At 39.1% G+C, this 21,832-nt stretch overlaps 2 protein-coding genes across 2 annotated transcripts in view; one reads left to right on the forward strand and one right to left on the reverse strand.

The window, feature by feature from the left end:
* The window catches only part of LOC125139072, a 10,942-nt gene extending 623 nt beyond the window's left edge, over positions 1-10,319 (forward strand). The window contains exons 2-10 of the mRNA XM_047801961.1: positions 1,262-1,355; positions 3,346-3,407; positions 3,509-3,661; positions 5,165-6,268; positions 6,894-7,380; positions 7,469-7,496; positions 8,720-8,868; positions 9,015-9,075; positions 9,943-10,319. Coding sequence (XP_047657917.1) covers positions 1,262-1,355; positions 3,346-3,407; positions 3,509-3,661; positions 5,165-6,268; positions 6,894-7,380; positions 7,469-7,496; positions 8,720-8,868; positions 9,015-9,075; positions 9,943-10,031 — 2,227 coding nt within the window. The 3' untranslated portion in view covers positions 10,032-10,319. The remainder of the gene's footprint in view (positions 1-1,261; positions 1,356-3,345; positions 3,408-3,508; positions 3,662-5,164; positions 6,269-6,893; positions 7,381-7,468; positions 7,497-8,719; positions 8,869-9,014; positions 9,076-9,942) is intronic.
* Positions 10,320-12,464: 2,145 nt separating this feature from the next.
* Positions 12,465-21,832, reverse strand: part of capn3b (calpain 3b) — a 30,965-nt gene continuing 21,597 nt past the window's right edge. The window contains exons 11-21 of the mRNA XM_047801300.1: positions 21,514-21,722; positions 21,397-21,433; positions 21,270-21,296; positions 20,614-20,682; positions 20,383-20,440; positions 20,225-20,289; positions 20,036-20,104; positions 14,666-14,744; positions 14,341-14,457; positions 12,708-12,766; positions 12,465-12,622 (exon numbers count right to left, since the gene is read on the reverse strand). Of these exons, the coding sequence (XP_047657256.1) occupies positions 12,596-12,622; positions 12,708-12,766; positions 14,341-14,457; positions 14,666-14,744; positions 20,036-20,104; positions 20,225-20,289; positions 20,383-20,440; positions 20,614-20,682; positions 21,270-21,296; positions 21,397-21,433; positions 21,514-21,722 (816 nt within the window). The 3' untranslated portion in view covers positions 12,465-12,595. The remainder of the gene's footprint in view (positions 12,623-12,707; positions 12,767-14,340; positions 14,458-14,665; positions 14,745-20,035; positions 20,105-20,224; positions 20,290-20,382; positions 20,441-20,613; positions 20,683-21,269; positions 21,297-21,396; positions 21,434-21,513; positions 21,723-21,832) is intronic.

Raw genomic sequence — 21,832 nt, forward strand, 5'->3', positions numbered from 1 at the left:
CGTTGTGCTGAGCGCGTTGGTTTTTCTACCGCCACCCTTGCGTTAACATGAGGGATCGGGTTCTGTAAAAAAAAAAAAAAACATCATCATGTAGTAAAATATTCTCTATTTAATATGTACCTTGTAATGGTGAATTTGTCTGTACGGAGAGTTAAACATTTAAATTATTAATATTAAAATAATATAAATATAAATACTTTAAAACAAATGTTTTTGTTCTTTCCTAATAAGATTTGTTCTAGCTGCAATTTGTGTTTAAAGAGGAATAAACCCACCGTAATACTTTATGGGCAATTATTCGTGAAGATTGGTGTAATCTATTGATTATTATTCACAGTTATTAGTGATTATACAGTTTCTTTCTATATCATGATGGTCATTTTGTTCGTTTGTTATTCTGCCAGCACTTCTTGTCAATCCTGTTTGCATAAAAAGTGACCAGCATGACACCCTCACACACACACACACACCCTCACACACACACCGTGAACACACACCCGAAGCAGTGGTCAGGATCCCGGGCTGCGGCGCACGGGAGCAGTTGGGGGGTTCAGTGCCTTGCTCAGGGCACCTCCGTCGTGTCATGCCCGAGACTTCGACCGCCTCACCTTCGCTTAGAGTCGACTCTCTACCATAGCTAACGACTGCCTCCACATATTATATATTACAACTGTTTATAGATATTTTAAGTCAAAGCAGCAATGATCCTGTTATCACTCATACTGAGATGTATCTGAGAGTAATTCTGCTGTGCAACACTGATGCAAAGCACTGACCCTGGAGACCAGTGTCATCAACTCAGGGTCCAAAAATAATGACAATAAATCAGATCAAAAAAGCATCTCTACAGAAAACTTCAGATATATACCAGTAGATGAGACCATAAAATTATTTAAATAAATACATTAAAAACATAAAATAAAAAATACATAAAATAAAATCCTTATAGAAACTGTCACTATTTGTAACAATTATATCAGACACCTACATTATCAACCTTGCTTTTCTGACCCACAGAATCCTTATTCTAACACTTTCTTTTATTTTTATTTTTGCTTTCATTTATTATATTTAAATATACCACGTGTCAACTAAGATCTTTCTGATTCCGAATTCTGATCCTGACTCACCAGCAGCATCGTTTACTGTTACTGTAACGACCCGCCCGCCCGGGCTTATGTGCGATGTTACCGATAACGGCCCTCGGGCAGCGAGCTAAGCGACGTTTCTCCCTCCTCCCTCTCCTCCCGCTATCCCGAAGCGACTTCCCTGATGGTAGTGTCACCCCTCCGCTCTTTCGTATTCACTGGGCTTGGCTGCGTGTGGGCGACATTGGCGTGCCCCAGCTCTGGAAGGCGAGTGCTCTAGATTCTTCCGCTTGCCTCCTCTGACTGTTTTGTTCGCGGGTGTGGTTTGCGGATCGGGGCTGCGGCCTGGAGGGGTTGAGTGTCAATGTGTCATGTCCCCGTGTCCAGCTCTTATTAACAACAAACACAGTGTCGGATTTTTTTGCTCCTCATCATCTTTTTCCCCCCCCCTTTGTAACCGTGTCTTTCTCCTTCGAACTCCTTTTTACGACAATCGGGGCAAGCTCTCAATAGTCCTTCCTCTCTCTTTCGCGTTTTTTTTCGGTTTTTTTTGTCTGTTGTTTGCTTCTCGCTGTTGGTTTGGTGCCCTTTTTCGTCCTAACAAAGGGTCGCAATTGTCTTTGGGTGTGTGGTGGTGGGGTGGGGGGGGGTGTTGTTATTGGTCCGCGTTTGTGTGCGGCACTTCGCTTTCTGGCTCGCCCCCTGGGACAACCGTGGCACTTTCTCGGGAAAGCCCTCCGTGGGGGGCACGTCAAAGTGGGGCCCAGACTCTCGTGCGCCGCGGTGGGGGTTGGGCTGGGAGTGTGGCAAAGATTCGCGACAGCCTGGGCCCCGGAAGAACTATGCCTTATCTCCATTCCGTCCTCTCCTACCTTTCCTCCTCCTCCCCCGCTTCCTTTCTGCCTGTTCTACTCGGCTCGTTCCTTCGCTCCTTCCACGCTGTTTTCTCGTTTATCCTGTTTGTTCGTCGTTTCTCGCTCCCCTGTCGTCGCAGTGTTGGTGCTTCTTCAATTTCAGCTCCATGGTTGGTCTGAGTCCTGAATGTTTCCTCGTGACGTGACGTTTGCATAAAATGGGAAGAATCGTGTGTTTTTCTCCTGCTCCAGAATCCCAAAAGTTCTCTTTGGTGATGGAAAAACTGGACAGGATGCAACCTGTTCAAATACTACAGACAGTTTAGAGATGCCAATCAAACTACCAGGGATGTCTTCGGTCTGGCGAAGGAAACCCCGAGCCATGTGTTGAACCCCGAGCCCTGAGAAGCATAAGGCAGAATGTGCTCATCTAAATAAAAAAAGCTGCTGGACTCACCTCCATGAAGACGTTTACACTTTCATTTACGGTATTTGGCAGACACCCTTATCCAGAGAGACTTACGTTTATCTCATTTATCCAGTTGAATGACTGAGGGTTAAAGGCCGTGCTCATGGTCTGAGGACTGGAATCTTGATGGCCCTGGGACCACTGAGCTACCTCTGGCCAAGGATGAAGCCATGCCTCAAGGTTCTCCAGTCGGTTGAACAAAATTCCAGATCAAATGAGTCAGTGCCTTTATTTATGACTTTATTTAGATAAATAGATAAATTAGACAATAGATAGTGAGAGTGACGTGACATACGGCTAAGTACGGTGACCTATACTCAGAATTTCTTCTCTGCATTTAACCCATCCAAAGTGAACACACACACAGACCATGAACACACACATAGCAGTGAACACACACACACACACACACACACCGTGAACACACACCCAGAGCAGTGGGCAGCCATTTATGCTGCGGCGCCCGAGGAGCAGTTGGTGGGTTTCGGTGCCTTGCTCAAGATAGAGTTCATGTCCTGTATGTTTATTACTTTGTGTTTTTATTGTCCTTCGCTCACAGTATACAAGCGACAGTATATAAAGGACTGACATCAAAAACTCACACGACTTAGTCGTACTAATTGTTCTAGCGTTAGAATGGGAGAAAAAGGTCTGTTTAAGGCTCTGTCTTGTCCTTCCTGACCCTACCGTATGTCTATGTCTCTGTCTTGTCCTTCCTAACCCTACCATATGATACGTCCCTTACGGAAACGTGTAGGATTTTTACACGTTGTTTCTTCTCTTTGGATTTCAAGCGAGCGTCACAGGACAAGCTCTGTCGGCTCTGTCGGCTCCGTCGGCTCCGTCGGCTCCGTCGGCTCTGTCGGCTTCTGCAGAATGACTCCAACACCCTTATACGTAAACTTTCAACGTAAACTCTCTTATTTCTTCCCAGAACCTGGACAAACACATGCACAGCCTCACACACCACGAGGCCATTGAGAGTCTTAAAGCCGGGTGGGTATCGAATGTACGTTATGTGCTTGTATAGCAATGTGGTCAAGAGTAAAGTTTTAAAAATAAATGAATAAATGAATTGATTCTTCTGGTTGTGTCAGGGAGCAGAAGCACAAGTGTTGGGCGTGTGACGTGTCCCTGCCGGGTTTGGAGCAGTTCAGCAAACACAGAGAGAGCGGCCTGATGGTGGATTACAACAACGACGAGCTAAAAGTTCTGTGTGCTCAGAGAGATCACAACCGCATGATGGCCAAGTAAGATTTAATACACCGTAAACCGGCGGCGTCCAAAATCTGGCCCCCGGGGCCCAAACGCAGCATCGCAGACGTTTATTTGTGCCGTAGCGATGGGAAGCTAAGCTTTAAGCTTTAACAAAAAAAAAAAAAAAAAAAAAGCTAAGTGTCTTTAATAAATAAAAATCTGAAAGCACAAGAGGTAAAAAAAAAAAAAAAGGTCATTTAGGTTGAAAAAACTTTTTAGACAAAGACAGGATGTTTCTCAAAGCCATCCTATTAGTATTAGTAATTATTTAAGAATTTGTGAGCTTTTTATTAACATGTGTGTGTTTAACGCATGTGTGATAGAATAAAGGTCTGTTTCTTAAAAATATTAAGGCATTATTTATTTATGATGTTGATGATTATTTCTTATTACGTATAGAATTAAATTTAAATAACGATTTATTTATATTTAATATCCCGACACGACACGAAAGAAATCAAGGGGAGAAATAATCAGACGACGAGACGGCAGAGAAACACGAAGCGGCTTAGAAATGTTTGAAAAAAAAAAAGGTCATTTGTCCTGAATTTATGAATGTTGTGAGTTAATGAAGCTTCTGCATCTGTTCTGTTAAAATAAACCTCTTCATGCTGAAGCTTTATACAGTAATAGTTTAGTGTCTGAAATCCATCACAGGATTAACTGATCACTCTAAATATATTCCAGAGACACGAGATTCCAAAGACTAGGATCCAAAACATGATGGAGATTTTTTTAGAGATGGTTTTAAAGATTTCTGTCCTGTCTAATAATAATAATAATAATAATAATAATAATAATTATTATTATTATTACTTTTTATTATTATTGTTATTATTTATTTATTTATTTATTATTATTATTGTTATTTATATTATCTATTATTAGTATTTATTTATTTTGTATTTATAATTATTTTATTTTACTATTTATTATAATTATTTTATTTCATTATTATCTATCTATCTATCTATCTATCTATCTATCTATCTATCTATCTATCTATCTATCTATCTATCTATCTATCTATCTATCTATTTATTTATTTATTTATTATAATAATAATAATAATTATTATTATTTATTATTATTATTATTTATTAGTATTATTATATTACTTTATTTTATTATTTATTACATTTTATTATGAAAAATTTTATTATTATTATTATTATTATTTATCAGTATTTATGTATTTATATTTTAATATTATTATTTTATTTATTATTTCCATTTTATTTATTTGTTTTGTTTTTTTGTTTAATTTATTATTATTATTATTATTATTATTATTATTATTATTATCATCATCATCATTATTATTCATGCTGAAGCTATACAGTAATAGTTTGGTGTCTGAAATCCATCACAGGATTAATTGATTACTCCAAACATATTCCAGAGACACGAGATTAGGACTAGGATCCAAAGCATGATGGATGATTTTTTTTAGAGATGGTTTTAAAGATTTCTTTCTTGTCTTTCTTCACCCATAGAAAGCAGAAGAATAGAGAGAAGATGAATAAAAAGAGAGAAAGAAAAGCAGCGAAGATCCATGGGGGATTTTATCAAACTACACGGACGAAAGCTTTCGGCATTCCCGGACCACAGGCGGTGAACTCGGCATCGACCGACAACAGATGTGTCGCTTTTCTACTCAATAATGAGAACAAAGAAGGAAGGACGAACACAGAAGCTGGTCCTCTGTCTCAAAGCCAATCCCAGGCTGAATATCATCATTGGCAGCTGTCAAAGTCCGTCTCCCGGTTCCAGAACGAGGACGTGCACTTTGCAGGTGACGAGTTATCTCGGTCGGACATCTTTTCTTCCTGCGCTGAAGACCGATCGCAGCAGAACAGAGAGCAGGATAAAGTCGTGCTCGGTCAGAAGAGATCGTGTAACGCCAACACCTTTGAATCTCCATCCATGAAGAAGCAATGTACAAGAGATCTTTCATTCATGAAGGCCAGATTCATGAACGCCAGATTCATGAAGGCGTCTGTTTGTCCCGGAGAAGTTGGGCGCGTGAATCCGCCTGCGTCCGCTGCCGCACCGCTTCCTGCTCCAGAACCAGATCACTTATCCATAATGCTGAAAAACATCCGGAATTCTCTGAGCACGGAGCGTCCACAGGTCAGTTCTTTGAAAGATCCCGATCCTGAGCTCAGACCAGAAACTACGCTTTCGGACAACCTACGTTTCTCCTCAAAGCCTCCACAGATGTCCAGAAAGAGTCAGAAATGTGAGGCGCAAGCCTGCAAGAGCCAGAGAACGTCATCTCTAAGCAAACCGGAGGACGTCCTTCTGACATCCACAGGAGCAGGACCACAGGAGACAGCAGAAACCAGCCAGACCAGGAACGTCCTCCCGACCTTGTTGAACCGATCGGTCGGCAAAGCGGAGGCCAGCAAACCCAACCTGAAGGCGGCGCGAGGAATCCGAACGTCTCAGAAGCCGTGCCAAGCCGCCAAGACGCCGGTGCTGAAGCCGGTGCTGCAGAAGCTCATCAGCTCCAAGAGCTCGCAGTGGCGTTTCAACTGGAAGGAGATGTATCAGGAAGCCACTCACAGGAAGCTGCAGAGAGAGAAGGGTTTGCCCAGGTGAGAGGACCAACGTCCTTTATCATAAACACTTGCAGGATTGTCTATAATACACTCTTACACATGCTGGTGCAAAGGTTTGTGCACCCCCTATTTAGAGTCTGGGGTTTATTTCTCTATTTTTTACAGAATGAATGACAGTTTCTAATTTTAAATATCTTTTTTAGATTCTGCAATATTTTGTATAATAATAATAATAATAATATAATTATTATTATTATTATTAGTAGTAGTAGTAGTATTTTTTTTTTCATCATTTATTTATTCATTATTATTATTCATTATTATTATTATTATTATTAGAAATAGCTTTTTTACATTTTATTTGGTATGAAACTTGAAATGAAAAATAAGTTTCATCTATAGCATCAAATTACAAATAAATAAATAAGTATATATATAATAAATATGGCACTATTTAGATACATAAAGGTTTTTTTTACTTTGACTCAATGATGAATATGTTTAAATCCTTAAAAAATGCAACAATTCTTTATTCATTTGAAATAAAAGATTTGACCCTAAATTGTGACTAATGATAATTTAAAAATAATAATAATAATCGAAAGTAAAAATTGTTGATTACCATCTCGAGTCATAACCAAGGCATCTTCTCTTTTCTAAGGTTCGGGATCGAGCTCGTGTCGCCGTTACCTCCTGATCCACGAGAAGAAGGTCTTGAGCCCTTCGAGCTAGACGAAGGCTTCCAGTGGGCGTCCATCGAGTGCGACACCGTAACTCTACCTTGCTCCGTAGGTTGCCCGAGCGAAGACGCGGACAGACGTGACCTCAGGATCTCAAGCACAAATCACACCTCATGGACAACAGAAGAGAAAAGAACAGACGTTGGAGAGAATCCCAGCACCTCAGGGACGAGCAGATCTCCTGAGCTCGTTGCCGACCGGCTGGAAAGCACTGAACCCGATGACGACATCGCCTCAGAAACCCGGGATTTAGCGAGATGGCAGAACGCGACACCACGAGAAAGCGCAGTTTGCGTAAAGACAGAGAAGATGTCTGATTATTCTAAAGAACCGGCGCTGGAAACGACCGACCAGGACACAATCCCGCTCGTCCCTAACGCACAAACACAAATAAAAGAGGAAATACAAGTAAGAAAGTAAAATATGGAATAAATAATAAAGAAACGGTTCAATATTTTTTTTCAATCTCTCAACAATTCTTCTGCTTGTTCCAAAGGATTTTCCCCTCACGGATACTCCAAAAAGTAAGTGACACAAAAACACAAATATCCACATGAGGATATTAAAGTGCTTGTGTAAATGTTCACCCGGAGGTTGAGACCATTCCTCATAAACTCCGCATGGTGGCGGTAGCACGGTTTTGTACGTTACCTTAAGGTGGAAGGGTTTAATCCCAACTTCGTCTTTTACACAGTTTAGTTACTGATTTTTCCTGGACTTGTTTTGATAGCTATTTAATCTTCATGATGCACTTTTGTGTAGGTGGTACTGTAGCTTAGGGTCTTTTTTACACCCGGTCACTTCGTGTGTTGTCTCTGATCCCACAGCTACCTGATTTGTTAAAACTGTTCCGTTTACATCAGGCCGCATAAATGCGTCTCGGCGAATCGGATATCGATCCCATCTTTCTACTCCCACACAAAATGCTAATATTTTACCTCATTTCCGGGGTAATTGAAACAGAACACACTTTGGGGTGTGCGGAATAAACTGGTTATGACGTTTATGCAACAAAAAACAGCATTTACTGTTTAAGCCCCGACGAGATGCCTGGATGAAAGATCGCCTGCGAGTGACGTACTTCTCTTTGGGAGGAGTTTAGCGCTGACGTATGTGGCTTGAACAACCACATTCATTTACACCTGTCCAGTTTCATCTGAAACGCATCCCAGACCTCCTCCTGAAGGGGTTCGAACCATCGGATTTATATCCGTCTCCAAAACGTTTCGAAGGACATTTAGACCTGGTCTTTTTACCATTGGATAGCTATCTGATCACAGAAAACGCAGGAAGTGACCAGGTGTAAAAAGGTGGTCTATCGATCAGTTCGAACTACTGATCGAAAGGTTGTGAGTTTGAATCCCAGGTCCAAGCAGCCGACACTACAATTGCTCGGTTATATAAAGACATTGGTGTTCTATGTAAGTCGTTCTGTATAAGAGGCTCCGCCAAATGTAGGTGTGTTCTCTAATGAACTCAGGGTTCCTCCAGGAACAGGGAACATACTGTACACATGACACCTGAATTGTACACAGACTCAATTCTACTAAGTATATAAAAAAAACCTCTACAATCTTATGGCCTGTTTGTGTAGATTCATGACATACTGTATATTTCTAATAAGTTTATTTCAGTTCCAGGTTGCAATTATACCAAACATGGAAAAGCTCAAATGGGGGCTAATACTTTTGCACGGCGCAGTTGCAGGTTATATATAACGTGTGTGTGTGTGTGTGTGTGTGTGTAGGTCAGGTGAATGAGCTGTTAGTCATCTCTCTCAGAGAGGTGGAGTTGTGCGGCTCTCTGGAGGACGTAGACCGTCGACTGCTCCGAGCTCAAGCTGCTCTACAAACCGCCTTCATGGAAGTTCAGCGCCTTCAGATGATGAAACAGGAGGTCTGTCTGCACCACAGTGATCACATACTGTACTGTAGCAGCTCACAACATTAATCATCTCACATAATCCCAAAGGTTCTCTTTAAGATGCTATAAATCCCTGGGAAAGATTCCCAATAACAGCATTTTATTTTTATTTCCTTTAGGTAACTGCAGAGATGTCGTCCCTCAGGGGTAAACGAATAAACATCCTGCGTAGAATTAAAGGTACCTTACTTCACTAGTGACATTACTGAACAGCATGGGAAGGAAGGGAGGAAGGAAGGAGAGAAAGAAAGAAAAAAGTGTGTGAAGGGAAAGAAAGAAAGAAAGAAGGAAGGAAAGAAAGAAAGAAAGAAAGAAAAAAAATAGCATGTGAAGGGAAAGAAAGAAAGAAAGTGAAAGAAAAAGTGTGTGAAGGGAAAGAAAGAAGGAAAGGAAGGAAGGGAGTGTGGAGAGAGAAAGAGAGAGTGTGTGAAGGGAAAGAAAGAGAAAGAAAGAAAGTAAGTGTGCGAAGGGAAAGAGAGAAAGAAAGAAAGAAAAGATACTGTGAAAGGAAAGAAAGAAGGAGAGAAAGAAAGAAAGAAAGAAAGAAAGAAAGAAAGAAAGAGAGAAAAAGTGTGTGAAGGGAAAGGAAGGAAGGAAGGGAGTGTGAAGAGAGAATGAAAGAAAGAAGAGACTGTGAAGGGAAGGAAAGAAAGAAAAAGAAAGTGAAGAGAAAAAAGAAAATGTAAAAAGAAAGGAAGGAAGAAAGAAAGGACTGTGAAGGGAAAGAAAGAAGGAATAGAAAGAAAAAGAATGTGAAGAAGAGAGAATGAGAGAAAGAAAGAAAAAGAAAGACAGAGTGTGAAGGGAAAGAAAGATGGAAGGAAAGAAAGAAAGAAGGAAGACACTGTGAAGGGAAAGAAAGAAGGAAAGAAAGAAAAATTATGTGTGAAGAAAGAAAGAAAGAAAGAAGGAAGGAAGGAAAGAAAGACAAAGAGTGTGTGAAGGGAAAGAAAGAAAGAAAGAAAGAAAGAAAGAAAACATCCTGTATAGAATGACACTTCCTGACTAAGTTCTTCTTCATGTTCGTACTCTTCACTCTCCATCCAGATTCCAGACCAGACCAGTCACCAGATGCAGATTCTCCTACTTCTGCAGCATCAGGACCCAGCGCTCGATCGCTCTTCTTTTCGCACTGAATTTAATCTCCTAGATTTTTCTCTATTCTTTGATTTAATAAAGAAATACGCACATAAAGCTCTCAGGAAGTGACGTTACACGTGTCTGTGGGTGTGGCTCCGAGGCCCGGCCCGATACCGGCGTGTAAGCATCACTCGGCGGCGTGTGCCGAAGTCACTGTACTGTAATATAAGGGGGAAGGAGCTGATAAGTCCTCCATGATTACTGAGATCTCAGGACTGTTAGTTTAGGAGCTCTGTGTGCTTTAGACCTGACCGCTGTCTATAAAACCTTTTGATTTAATCCTTTATGATGTGAGTTCTAGTTTTTTAAGCCTTTAGATTTGATAAGACGACATTTCTGGTCTGTTCTCCTGTTTAAACTCTTGTTCTGTTGAAGTTCTCGGGAAACGGACGCAGTTTACAGGAAGTACGGAGTCACTGAGACCTTTTTGTTTTATGCTCTGATACCTCCAGACAACTCATGCTGCATTCAACTGAACCTGGTTTCAGGAAATGACAGGAATTCTCTCTCTCTCTCTCTCTCTCTCTCTCTCTCTCTCTCTCTCTCTCTCTCTCTCTCGCTTACTCACTCTCTTGCTCACTCTCACCCGCACTTGCTCTCTCTCTCTTGCTCACTCACTCGCCTACTCACTCCCTCTCTCTCGCTTTCTTTCTCGCTCCCTCTTGTACTCTCTCGTTCATGCGCACTCTCGTCCTCTCTCTCACTCTGTTTTGTTCTCTCTCCTTCTTGCTCTCTCTCTCTCTCTCTCTCTCTCTCTCTCTCTCATTTTCTCTCTTTCTCTATCACTCTCTCGTTCTCATTCTCTTTCTTGCTCTCTCTCTCTCTTTCACTCTCTTGTTCTCACTTTCTCTTGCTTACTCTCGCTTTCTCTCTCTCTTGCTCACTCACTCACTCTCTCTGTCTCTCTCTCTCTATCTCGCTCGCTCAATCACTCACTCTCTCTCTCTCTTTCTCTCTAAACATATAGTATAATATACTACATATAGTATGTAGTTAAGTCTCTATCAGTTTAAATAGGCTTCACGCACTCGCATGAACACAGAGCTATGTATCCTACTGTATAGAGTTATCCTCAGTAAGGATCGTCATCAGATCACATGACATCCAGCTCACAATGATGTATGAGAATGGTAACAATTTTCCAAAGTGGGTTTTCTCCTAATACCAAACAAGACTGTTCTTCTGATGTCATGGTGTTTTCTTTCTTTTTTTTCTTCTTTTCACATTTTTACATTCTACATATAATTTAAGCTCCGATATCTAGAAGTCTAGATGTTCCAGGTTACGAGCTTTTGCGAGATACGTTTTGTGATGGGATTCTTATTGGATCAGAAAATGGATTTCAAAGACGTGTTACAGAAGTGCTCTAGAAGTTTTGATCAATAAACTCATCCTGATATCGGTTCAGTCACGGACTAACGATCAGCGTAAGTACAGCAAGTAATGCGACAGCACGCAGACAACACTGTGTATTGTGACAGTGTATTAAAGCTGATGCAGCAGCTGCAGGAAGCCAAGCGGAGGGAGCAGGAGACGTCCCACAGCTCTGGATTCTGGAGCAGTGAAGGAGGAAGAACACCTGAGTGACTCGTGTGCATTCATTCATTCATTTTCTATCGCTTATCCGAACTTCTCGGGTCACGGGGAGCCTGTGCCTATCTCCGGCGTCATCGGGCATCGAGGCAGGATACACCCTGGACGGAGTGCCAACCCATCACAGGGCACATACACACTCTCATTCACTCACACACACACTCACACACTACAGACAATTTTCCAGAGATGCCAATCAACCTACCATGCATGTCTTTGGACCGGGGGAGGAAACCGGAGTACGCATGTTCTCCCCGTGCCTCGGGGGTTTCCTCCGGGTACTCCGGTGTGTGTGTGTGTGTGTGTGAGTGAATGAGAGTGTGTATGTGCCCTGTGATGGGTTGGCACTCCGTCCAGGGTGTATCCTGCCTCGATGCCCGATGACGCCTGAGATAGGCACAGGCTCCCCGTGACCCGAGAAGTTCGTATAAGCGGTAGAAAATGAGTGAGTGTCTCTGGATGAACAATGTAGATCCAGTCCAAGTTTAGCATTTAATCAGCTCTACAAAATGTAAAACCTTTATCATATTTGTGGTAAAGATTTTGCATTCAGAATTTCAGAAGATAAAAAAATGTTTTTGGTGAACCTGAGCCTCGACACGGTCGTCAGCAGCCGGTCTGATCGTGTCAACAGATACAACAACAACAACAGAGAAAGAAATAGTTGTGTGAGTGGACATAGCTTTTTAATGACAGGTCAAAGGAGGTTAAAGAATATAAAATAAAACTCCAAGTCAACAAATCATTTATTCACGTCTTGATATCATTGGAACTGGAACACAAAACAACCCCCCCCCCCCACACACACACAATGAGCCGTCATAGAAACAGATTAAAAAAAAAAAGGGAATAATTGACTTCAGAAAGTGTTGTAAAATGAAGCAGCACCTTATTGACACTGTCCCAGGAGTAAACAATCGTATCACAGTCTTGTGTTTTATCCGTGTGACGAGGTCTGTCCTGATCTCTACGCGTACATGGTGAGTTGAAGCCACTGCAGAAGGAAGCGAGGGAGGAGTTAACGGATGTGTGCAGAACTTTAACAGTAAACACTACGTTTGTGAAGTTTGGACTTTCACCTCGAGGACATTGAGCTTGATGAGACCGTCTCCGTCATTGTCGAAGGCTTTGAAAGCTCCTGTGACAAAATATACAGCCTTATGGAGCTGATGAACAACGGTGTAACAGTGAGGAGGCATTTTGTGTAGTACTACTGCTTCATCTACAACTGCTACTGCTACACCTCCTCCATTTATTACTCCTACTGCTACACCTCCTCCATTTATTACTGCTACTGCTACACCTCCTCCATTTATTACTCCTACTGCTACACCTCCATTTATTACTCCTACTGCTACACCTCCTCCATGCATTACTGCTACTGCTACACCTCCTTCATTTATTACTCCTATTGCTACACCTCCTCCATTTATTACTCCTACTGCTACACCTCCTTCATTTATTACTCCTATTGCTACACCTCCTCCATTTATTACTCCTACTGCTACACCTCCTTCATTTATTACTCCTACTGCTACACCTCCTCCATGCATTACTGCTACTGCTACACCTCCTTCATTTATTACTCCTATTGCTACACCTCCTCCATTTATTACTCCTACTGCTACACCTCCTTCATTTATTACTCCTATTGCTACACCTCCTCCATTTATTACTCCTACTGCTACACCTCCTCCATTCATTACTCCTACTGCTACACCTCCTCCATTTATTACTCCTACTGCTACAACTAGTCAAATTATTACTCTTACTGCTACACCTCCTCCATTTATTACTCCTGCTGCTACACCTCCTCCATTCATTACTCCTACTGCTACACCTCCTCCATTCATTACTCCTACTGCTACACCTCCTCCATTCATTACTCCTACTGCTACACCTCCTCCATTCATTACTCCTACTGCTACACCTCCTCCATTCATTACTCCTACTGCTACACCTAGTCAAATTATTACTCCTACTGCTACACCTCCTCCATTCATTACTCCTACTGCTACACCTCAATTTATTGCTCCTACTGCTACACCTCCTCCATTTATTACTCCTACTGCTACACCTCAATTTATTGCTCCTACTGCTACACCTCCATTTAGTACTTCTACTGCTATGCCTCCATTTATTACTCCTACTGCTACACCTCCTCCTCCTAGACCACCTCTTCCTAGTGTTCCTCCTCCTCTTTCTATTCTTCCTTTTCTTTCCATTCTTTCTTCTCCTTCTATTTCTAGTATTCCCCTATTCCTTCTCCTCCTCTTCCTAGTTCTTCTTCTAGTACTCCTCCTCCTAGTACTCCTCCTCCTAGTACTCCTCCTCCTAGTACTCCTCCTGCCCCATTCCTTCTCCTCCTCCTCCTCCTATTCCTCTGCCTCCTTCTCTTTATAGTACTCCCCTTATTCCTCCTCCTCTTCCTCCTTCACTTCATAGTTTTCCTCCTATTCCTCCTCTTTCTAGTACTTCCTTATTCCTAGTTCTCCTCCTCCTCCCTCCCCATGTCTCCTCCAATTTCCCTATTCCTCCTCCTCCTCCTCCTCCTCCTCCTCCTCCCACCTCCTATTTCTTCTCTTACCATTACATTATATACAGTATAGTAATAACAACATTACATATTGATGTTATTAATAGTATTAGTATTGGTGGATATTACACTTTCCCCTCAAGTCCCATGTCACTATGAACGATATGCAGACTTACTTAACATTCCCTCGAGTCTCACTAAACAGCAAATGTAGCTGTCGAAATCCAAATACAAGTGCTCGTTGGCGTATCGCATGGCGATGATTTCATGAATCTGATGGTTGAGCTGAAAACCTTAGCAAGTGAAATATAGAATAAAACTCAGACGTTAGTATAAGCTTTTATAACACACATCCACAAATATGTTGTCATAGCTGATGGGATGATCTTATTATCATACTTCAAGGTAAGACATATAGAAGATAGTACTTATAAATCAGATCATATAGTATATATAAATCCAGCAGAAGTCAGTACAAACGATGGTGTGTGAGACGTGTACCTGCGTCGGCAACAGCGTTTCTCATCTCAAAGCTGCTTATGGTGCCGCTTTTGTCTGTGTCATAGCGAGTGAAGATTGTCTGCAGGCAAAATGTGACTCATTGGTAAAGGAAATAAATGAAAACATAAATAAGAAAAAGAAAGAAAGAAAGAAAAAAGAGAAAGAAAGAAAGAACGAACGAAAGAGTAAAAGAACTTTCAACCCCGCCCGCCCTCCCCTTCTCAACCTCCCTCCCAAGCCACTCTTTTTCATCTGAATAACGCACCGAGTACATTAACTCATCAGACAGCCGCCTCACTCACTCTCTCCTCCCCCTCTATCCCGCCATCCCCCCAGCGTCCCACTCCTCCCTCCCTCCCTCCGCCCGCCCTCCCCTCCCCCTCCCTCCCTCCTCACTTCACCCTACATCTTTTTCATTCCCTCCCTCCCTCTTCCCTCCCGCCCTCCCACCTCCCGCCCTCCCTCTCGCCTCTCCCTCCCGCCCTCCCTCCTCCCGCCCTCCCGCTCCCTCCCTCCCTCCCTCCCCGCCCTCCCTCCCGCCCTCCCTCCCTCCCTCCCCCCTCCTCCCTGCCCGCCCTCCCTCCCTCCCTCCCGCCCTCCCGCCTCCCTCCCTCCCTCCCTCCCCGTCCCGTCCCTCCCGCTCCTCCTCTCCTCTCTTCTCGCCTCCTCTACATATCATGCTATCATTGCAGTCTGCGGCTCCTTCTATCATAGTCTATCTTTTGCAGTATGAGGCTCCATATATACATATGTCTATATTTATTGCAGTATGAGGCTTACATATATATACATATGTCTATATTATTGCAGTATGAGGCTACTATATATACATATGTCTATATTATTGCAGTATGAGGCTACATATATATACATATGTCTATATTATTGCAGTATGAGGCTACATATATATACATATGTCTATATTATTGCAGTATGAGGCTTTACATATATATATACATATGTATATATATATTGCAGTATATGCTATATATATATACATATGTCTATATTTATTGCAGTATGAGGCTACATATATATACATATGTCTATATTATTGCAGTATGAGGCTACATATATATATACATATGTCTATATTATTGCAGTATGAGGCTACATATATACATATGACTATATTATTGCAGTATGAGGCTACATATATATACATATGTCTATATTATTGCAGTATGAGGCTACATATATATACATATGTCTATATTATTGCAGTATGAGGCTTTACATATATATACATATGTCTATATTATTGCAGTATGAGGCTACATATATATACATATGTCTATATTTATTGCAGTATGAGGCTACATATATATACATATGTCTATATTATTGCAGTATGAGGCTTTACATATATACATATGTCTATATTATTGCAGTATGAGGCTACATATATATATACATATGTCTATATTATTGCAGTATGAGGTTTTACATATAAAATATGTCTATATTTATTGCAGTATGAGGCTACATATATACATATGTCTATATTATTGCAGTATGAGGCTACATATATATACATATGTCTATATTATTGCAGTATGAGGCTTTACATATATATACATATGTCTCTATTATTGCAGTATGAGGCTACATATATATACATATGTCTATATTATTGCAGTATGAGGCTTTACATATATATACATATGTCTATATTATTGCAGTATGAGGCTACATATATATACATATGTCTATATTTATTGCAGTATGAGGCTACATATATATACATATGTCTATATTATTGCAGTATGAGGTTACATATATATACATATGTCTATATTATTGCAGTATGAGGCTACATATATATACATATGTCTATATTATTGCAGTATGAGGCTACATATAATAACATATGTCTATATTATTGCAGTATGAGGCTTTACATATATATATATATATATATATATATATATATATATATATATATATATATATATATATACATATGTCTATATTATTGCAGTATGAGGCTACATATATATACATATGTCTATATTATTGCAGTATGAGGCTACATATATATATACATATGTCTATATTATTGCAGTATGAGGCTACATATATACATATGACTATATTATTGCAGTATGAGGCTACATATATATACATATGTCTATATTATTGCAGTATGAGGCTACATATATATACATATGTCTATATTATTGCAGTATGAGGCTTTACATATATATACATATGTCTATATTATTGCAGTATGAGGCTACATATATATACATATGTCTATATTATTGCAGTATGAGGCTACATATATATACATATGTCTATATTATTGCAGTATGAGGCTTTACATATATACATATGTCTATATTATTGCAGTATGAGGCTACATATATATATACATATGTCTATATTATTGCAGTATGAGGTTTTACATATATACATATGTCTATATTTATTGCAGTATGAGGCTACATATATACATATGTCTATATTATTGCAGTATGAGGCTACATATATATACATATGTCTATATTATTGCAGTATGAGGTTTTACATATATATACATATGTCTATATTATTGCAGTATGAGGCTACATATATATACATATGTCTATATTATTGCAGTATGAGGTTACATATATATACATATGTCTATATTATTGCAGTATGAGGCTACATATATATACATATGTCTATATTTATTGCAGTATGAGGTTACATATATATACATATGTCTATATTATTGCAGTATGAGGCTACATATATATACATATGTCTATATTATTGCAGTATGAGGCTACATATATATACATATGTCTATATTATTGCAGTATGAGGCTACATATATATACATATGTCTATATTATTGCAGTATGAGGCTACATATATATACATATGTCTATATTATTGCAGTATGAGGCTTTACATATATACATATGTCTATATTATTGCAGTAAGAGGCTACATATATATACATATGTCTATATTATTGCAGTATGAGGTTTTACATATATATACATATGTATATATTATTGCAGTATGAGGCTACATATATATACATATGTCTATATTTATTGCAGTATGAGGTTACATATATATACATATGTCTATATTATTGCAGTATGAGGCTACATATATATACATATGTCTATATTATTGCAGTATGAGGCTTTACATATATATATATATATATACATATGTCTATATTTATTGCAGTATGAGGTTACATATATATACATATGTCTATATTATTGCAGTATGAGGCTACATATATATACATATGTCTATATTTATTGCAGTATGAGGTTACATATATATACATATGTCTATATTATTGCAGTATGAGGCTACATATATATACATATGTCTATATTTATTGCAGTATGAGGCTACATATATATACATATGTCTATATTATTGCAGTATGAGGCTACATATATATACATATGTCTATATTATTGCAGTATGAGGCTACATATATATATACATATGTCTATATTATTGCAGTATGAGGCTACATATATACATATGTCTATATTATTGCAGTATGAGGCTACATATATATATACATATGTCTATATTATTGCAGTATGAGGCTACATATATATATACATATGTCTATATTATTGCAGTATGAGGCTACATATATATACATATGACTATATTTGTCACGATGTGACACGGTGAGACAAAGGCGAGTGAGGATCCAAATGCAGTTTAAAGTTTTTACTAAACAAAACACGAACAAACAGGCAGGCAACGCGGAACAAACAGGAAACGGGAACATGGACATGCACACACCAACACCAAAAACGACCAACAACATTGAAGTGAACAGACAGAGTATATATGGTGAACGAGAACCAATCACAAAACAGAGACAGACAAGGACTAAGACAAAACACCTGGGGAAGAGAATGAATGTAATTAGTGTCCATGGTAACAGATAGGTGGGCGGGGTCAACAATTAACATCAGGGAGAGACGGCAGACAGAAACAAGGGGAAAACACAGACAGACACATTACAATATTATTGCAGCATGAGGCTACATATATATACATATGTCTATATTATTGCAGTATGAGGCTACATATATATACATATGTCTATATTATTGCAGTATGAGGCTTTACATATATATATACATATGTCTATATTATTGCAGTATGAGGCTACATATATATACATATGTCTATATTATTGCAGTATGAGGCTACATATATATACATATGTCTATATTATTGCAGTATGAGGCTACATATATATACATATGTCTATATTATTGCAGTATGAGGCTTTACATATATATATATACATATGTCTATATTATTGCAGTATGAGGCTACATATATATACATATGTCTATATTATTGCAGTATGAGGCTACATATATATACATATGTCTATATTATTGCAGTATGAGGCTACATATATATACATATGTCTATATTATTGCAGTATGAGGCTACATATATATACATATGTCTATATTATTGCAGTATGAGGCTACATATATATACATATGTCTATATTATTGCAGTATGAGGCTTTACATATATATATACATATGTCTATATTATTGCAGTATGAGGCTACATATATATACATATGTCTATATTATTGCAGTATGAGGCTACATATATATACATATGTCTATATTATTGCAGTATGAGGCTACATATATATACATATGTCTATATTATTGCAGTATGAGGCTTTACATATATATATATACATATGTCTATATTATTGCAGTATGAGGCTACATATATATACATATGTCTATATTATTGCAGTATGAGGCTACATATATATACATATGTCTATATTATTGCAGTATGAGGCTACATATATATACATATGTCTATATTATTGCAGTATGAGGCTACATATATATACATATGTCTATATTATTGCAGTATGAGGCTACATATATATACATATGTCTATATTATTGCAGTATGAGGCTACATATATATACATATGTCTATATTATTGCAGTATGAGGCTACATATATATACATATGTCTATATTATTGCAGTATGAGGCTTTACATATATATATACATATGTCTATATTATTGCAGTATGAGGCTACATATATATACATATGTCTATATTATTGCAGTATGAGGCTACATATATATACATATGTCTATATTATTGCAGTATGAGGCTACATATATATACATATGTCTATATTATTGCAGTATGAGGCTTTACATATATATATATACATATGTCTATATTATTGCAGTATGAGGCTACATATATATACATATGTCTATATTATTGCAGTATGAGGCTACATATATATACATATGTCTATATTATTGCAGTATGAGGCTACATATATATACATATGTCTATATTATTGCAGTCCTTCCTCTTACCTTCCACTGCTTGATCTTGTTCCACAGGTGCTTGAACTCCTGCAGGTTTAATCTTCCCGTTCCGTCAGTCTTTCACAGCTCAGGTCAAGGTCGAAATCTCTCTCTTTCTTCATTCTGCTCCTAATGATCGTTCCTCAGATATTTATAACAAGCTAAAGCCATGCATAAAGAAAAGAACTTGAAGGATACATCCATGAGCGCTATCATGCTCCTGCAGCTGTCCAGACTGAATCCTTGGGCTTTCAGCTGTTTCTCTGATCAAACAGATTAGAACATGGACAGAAATGTCAATGTCGTTATTCAGGGAAGTTTCATTTTTTTATCTTTTTCTGAATCTCATGTCTCACGTTGGCTCACTGCTTTGTTGAGGACGATCGTCAGCTCTTTGGCGTTGATCTGCATGTCCTGAGAGAGAAATCCACGAGGATGGTGTGAGAATAAACATAGAGTTCATTACTATGATGAGATCACACACACACACACACACACACACACACACACACACACACACACACACACACACACACACACACACACACACACACACACACACACACACACAATATGTTTGATCTCACATCTCCAGAAATCTGCTGAAAAATGGCCCGGAACTGTTTCTCCTCCTCGGTCTCTTCATCCTCGGTGAGCTGAAAGTTAAAAAAAAACCCAAAAAAACAGATGTTTACAAAGAAGGAAGGAAGGAAGGAAAGAAGAAATTGAAGGAAGGAAGGAAGGAAGGAAGGAAGGAAGGAAGGAAGGAAGGAAAGAAGAAATTAAGGAAGGAAGGAAGGAAGGAAAGAAAGGAAGGAAAGAAGGAAGGAAGGAAGGAAGGAAAGAAGGAAGGAAGGAAGGAAAGAAAGAAGAAATTGAAGGAAGGAAGGAAGGAAGGAAGGAAGGAAGGAAGGAAGGAAGGAAGGAAGGAAGGAAAGAAGAAATTGAAGGAAGGAAGGAAGGAAGGAAGGAAGGAAAGAAGAAATTGAAGGAAGGAAGGAAAGAAATTGAAGGAAGGAAGGAAGGAAAGAAGAAATTGAAGGAAGGAAGGAAGGAAAGAAGAAATTGATGGAAGGAAGAAAGAACGAAGAAATTGAAGGAAGGAAGAAAGGAAGGATGGAAAGAAAGAATGAATGATTTTTCATATTTCTTTGCTAGGGTCATTTTACAGTATTTGCTTTAATCCATACAGAAGCATCTAATAAAATAACACACACAGATATGTGACATCAAAATGCCTCACCTTTATTTTCTTCTTGTCATTTTCCAACTGTTAAAGAAAAAAACTGATTAAAAAATGATAATTTAATGTAAAGGAAACGTAGGTTTAGGTTTCTGAGAGATGGAGATAGATCTGAATAATAACTAACCGGACACGGCTCGGCCTCGATCACGGCACCCATCAGCCTGAGAGAAATCATGAAGATGTCATGACCTGACACTAAATTACACACCTTAATCTTCTCCTACGTTACTTTGACACTCACTCCGATGTGCTCTTCTTCTCAGAGAAAACCCTGAGGAGGAAGTCGGACTCTTTGTGAGGTTCGAAGGTGGACGGGACGATGGCGTACTCTCCGGGACGCAGACAGAACCGCTCCGTCACCTCCCGCAGGTTGATGTAAGATTTGCAGCGAGCCTTGGAAGCGTTGTACAGGAAGAAGTCTTTGGGAAGGTGCTGCTTGTTGCCGTGCATCTGTGGGTTGGAGAAACAGACCAGAGAAGATGGAGGTGATTAAAGGAGAAGAAGGAAATGCAGAAATCTTTGAGTGCCTTTTTCTTTTTGTCTAAGAACCGACTTCCTGA

The sequence above is a fragment of the Tachysurus fulvidraco genome, chromosome 16 (genome assembly GCF_022655615.1).
Source record: "Tachysurus fulvidraco isolate hzauxx_2018 chromosome 16, HZAU_PFXX_2.0, whole genome shotgun sequence".
In the NCBI taxonomy this organism is placed as follows: Eukaryota; Metazoa; Chordata; class Actinopteri; order Siluriformes; family Bagridae; genus Tachysurus; species Tachysurus fulvidraco.